Consider the following 4,206-nt stretch of genomic DNA (forward strand, 5'->3'; position numbering starts at 1 on the left):
TAAATAATTTTAATTAGTCTCCAAAGTTAAAGCATTAATTTTGACAGCCCTAAAAAATAAACATCTATCTATGAATCACAGTAAACTAGACACTGTCTCTTTAAAGCGACTCCTCCCCTGAACAACTGTAACCAGGAAGGACCTCCCACCCCGTGACGCGTTCAGAGTTCACTCTACAACCAGGAAGGACCTCCCACCAAACACACCTTCAGAGTTCACTCTACAACCAGGAAGGAGCTCCCAAACACACAGTCAGAGTTCACTCTTCCTGAGAAAACGAAATTTAAGAGTGCCGTTGTCTTTGTAGAATAAAATGGCGCAGCAAGGAGTTGATCTGGACCGGGACCAGTTCTGCTGTTCTCTCTGTCTGGATCTACTGAAGGATCCGGTAACTATTCCCTGTGGACACAGCTACTGTATGGGCTGTATTAAAGACTGCTGGGATCGAGATGATCAGAAGGGGATCTACACATGTCCCCAGTGCAGGGAGACTATTACTCCGAGGCCTGTTCTGAAGAAAAACAATATCATTTCTGAAGTGATAGAAGAACTAATGAAGACAGGACTCCAAGCTGCTCCTCCTGATCACTGTTATGCTGGACCTGGAGACGTGGCCTGTGATTTCTGCACTGGGAGAAAGCGGAAAGCCCTCAAGACCTGCCTGGTATGTCTGACCTCTTTCTGTGAAACTCACCTCCAGCCTCATTATACTGTGGCTCTGTTAAAGAAACACAAGCTGGTCAAAGCCTCCACACGGCTTCAGGAGAACACCTGCTCTCGTCATGATGAAGCTATGAAGATGTTCTGTCGTACTGATCAGCAGTGTATCTGTTATTTGTGTTCCATGGATGAACATAAAGGCCATGATATAGTCTCGGCTGCAGCAGAAAGGACAGAGAGACAGAAAGAGCTTGGCATGAGTCAGCAGAAAATCCAGCAGAGAGTCCGGGAGAGAGAGAAGCAACTCAAAGAGGCCCAACAGACTGTTGATTCTCTCGATCGCTCTGAGCTGAAGAAGGTCATCGGAGCCCAACAGAGGACCATAGTGACTCAGGCTGAAGAACTGCAGAAGAGACTGGAGCAGGAGATAGTGGACCTGAGGAGGAGAGACACTGAGCTGGAGCAGCTCTCGCACACAGAGGACCACATCCACTTTCTACAGAGTTACCCCCCCCTCTCCGGTCCCAGTGAGTCTACAGACTTACCCAGCATCAGTGTCCTTCCTCTCCTGTACTTTGCAGATGTGACTGAGGTCGTGTCTAAGCTGAGAGACAAACTAGAGGACGTTCTGAAAGAGCAGTCGCCCAGAATCTCAACAGTGAATGCAGTTAATATTTTACTGCCACCACCAGAGCCCAAGACCTCGCCCAGAATCTCAACAACAGTGAATGCAGTTAATATTTTACTGCCACCACCAGAGCCCAAGACCAGAGCTGACTTCTTACAATATTCCTCTCAGATCACACTGGACCCAAACACAATAAACAAAAGTCTGTCTTTGTCTGAGGGGAACAGAAAAGCAACATGTATGCGGAAAAAGCAATCATATCCTAATCACAGAGACAGATTCATTGAATGGCGTCAGGTTCTGGGTAGAGAAGGTCTGACTGGACGCTGTTACTGGGAGGTGGAGTGGAGTGAAGGGGTTTCTGTAGCAGCCTCCTACAAAGACATTAGTAGAACAGGCTCTATGAAGGACTGTGGATTTGGATACAATTCCAAATCCTGGGCTTTATTGTGCACACAAAGTCATTACTTCTTCAGACACGATAACAACAAGAGAATAAGAGTACAGGGCCCCTTGTCCTTCAGAATAGGAGTGTACCTGGATCACAGGGCAGGGACACTGTGCTTCTACAGCGTCTCTGACACCATGACCCTCCTGCACAGAGTCAACACCACATTCACTCAGCCTCTCTATCCTGGACTTTGGCTTCACTCTGGGAACGCTGGGTTTTGTGAGCTGAAGTAGAGATCAGTGACATTCACAACTCCTCTACCCAGGATTTTGGATTTAAATTGATCTTGAAGATGCTGAGTTGTGAAAGATGAGGTAATTAGGAGTTACATTCACTGACAGTCACTCTTATCACTGTTCTGAGGAACACACACACAGACATGCACTATGTTGTTCTGAGGGGGACACACACACACACACACACACTATGTTTTGCTTTGTTTCTAGTTTCTAGCCTACCGGGGTAAAGTTCGTTTGATTTGGATATTTACATATTTGATTCCCATCTTCAGTACCTCTGTCCCTTTTGCATGCAGGGGAGTCAAAATCTTTATTTCCATACTCGGGGTAGGTTGGACCACAATATGCAACCATTTTATTTTTATTTGATCACCTTTGGTCAATTACTGTGTGATTTGGGTCTGTCTCTTCTCTCTCTGTTCCAGGGGGGGGGGGGCCTATATTCAGCCTATAACCTTCTCCCTCACCTCTTGTCTCTGGGCAGCCGGGACACTTCATACGGGACACTCTATCTTCAAGGCCTTCAAGGCAGGATGTGTGGGGCATGGGTCAGTCGTAAATGCAACTATTTAGTTTTAGAACAGAGTCAGACCCATCTGCGTTATCAAAAGAGCTCAAAGAGAGAGAGAGAGAGAGAAAGAGAGAAAGATGTTCTTCTGGTGGCCGACTTTGAGGGAGACAGACCTAGATAGGAGCTGACTTAGGAAGAATGACCATTCATTGAATATTGTGCATTTTGTCTTTTTTTCTTTTATTCTTACTAAATAAACTTGGACGTCTAAACCCAGAAGGACCCGTGTGGATATTTGCTAACACAACGCAGAATAATTGACTTTACTCACTGTTTTACATACATGTTTACCATGAGAAATTCAGTTGAAATCTATAATATATTTGATATTATGAACTATATATATGCAGGGGTGTAAAGTACTTGAGTAATTGTACTTTGTTACAATACTTAAGTACTGTTTTGGGGGATTTGTACTTTACTCGAGTTATTAGGTGTGTATACTTGTACTTTTACTCAATTACATTTCAGAGAAAAAAAACATACTTTTTACTCCTTACACTTAAAATGCAGACCTACAAAGTACAAATCTCGCATGTCCAACCATTTTAATTATTATATTTGTTTCTCTTGCCGAACTAACGGGTTTTTTTAATCCACTTTTTCTCCCATTTTCTATTTTTCTCCCATCCCAATTTTCATATCGTCCAATTCAACCCTCCCCTTTCTTCGAACGTTGTTTCTTGCCTCCCACAAGCCGGCTGCAATGTGGACTAAAGTCATACATAGCACGAGTCCCCTCCGATACTCGAGGTAACAGCCGTCGCATCTTTTCACCTGCGCGGCTCGATCTTTCAGCGTCGGGGGTCTGGGCTTTGGAGGGGTCCCGCCCCCGTCGCTTCTTGATTCTACTGCGCAGGCGCACCAACCGACCTGTAGGAGTAGCTGTCAACGCCCGATCCCCACCCTTCAGTTTCCCTCCCCGTAATACAGCCAATGTGTATTACTGTGGACGACCAGCTAAACTGAAAGCAATGTGGAGAGCCCTAGTCTCCAGCATTCGTTGCGAGCGCCTTGCCCACTGCGCCACTTAGCCGCCTCTTGCCAAACTAACGTTAACGTTATTAATCCTGCGGCCAAACTTTATTTAAAAATAGCCAATAAAATCCCCATCAATGGAAAATGAACCCGCCCATACCCATGCTGATTGGTCCTTGTGCAAGACTAGAAAGTGGAGAAAACTTTATTTAACAGATTGCAGAATGGGTACAATACAGTACGGCACAATACACACAATTGTTAAGGGGATGCAGACCAGAGAAAGACGTTTGTCTTGTTTACAATGTATAGTCCCCCTCCCCATCATATGTATATACTCTGTCAGGATCTATGGGTAACAGTGCTGTATATTTGAATACCATTTATGTCACAAATGTATCGGTACTAAATACCTGTATGTCCCTATGCCATAAATGTCATGTATGTTGTGTATGTCATAAATGTCTATGAATTGAAAATGGGGGACCCTGATGTAAACAAGACAAACGTCTTTCTCTGGTCTGGATCCCCTTAACAATTGTGTGTATTGAGCTGTACTGTATTGTACCCATTCTGCAATTTGTTAAATAAAGTTTTCATTCATTCATACAGCAGGATCCCCCATTTTCAATTCATGACATTTTATGACATACACAACAGACATGACATCATGACATTT

At 44.3% G+C, this 4,206-nt stretch overlaps 1 protein-coding gene across 1 annotated transcript; it reads left to right on the top strand.

Moving 5' to 3' along the window:
- Positions 1–245: 245 nt before the first annotated feature.
- On the top strand, positions 246–1,972 carry LOC311223866 (E3 ubiquitin/ISG15 ligase TRIM25-like; the record flags this gene model as incomplete). The annotated part of the gene is made up of 1 exon (XM_084308629.1): positions 246–1,972. Exon 1 carries the CDS (start codon positions 314–316, stop codon positions 1,970–1,972), a length of 1,659 nt encoding a protein of 552 aa, XP_084164755.1. The 5' UTR covers positions 246–313.
- Positions 1,973–4,206: the final 2,234 nt, after the last annotated feature.

This window comes from Notolepis coatsorum (assembly GCF_963971535.1).
Source record: "Notolepis coatsorum genome assembly, chromosome: 2".
In the NCBI taxonomy this organism is placed as follows: domain Eukaryota; kingdom Metazoa; phylum Chordata; class Actinopteri; order Aulopiformes; family Paralepididae; genus Notolepis; species Notolepis coatsorum.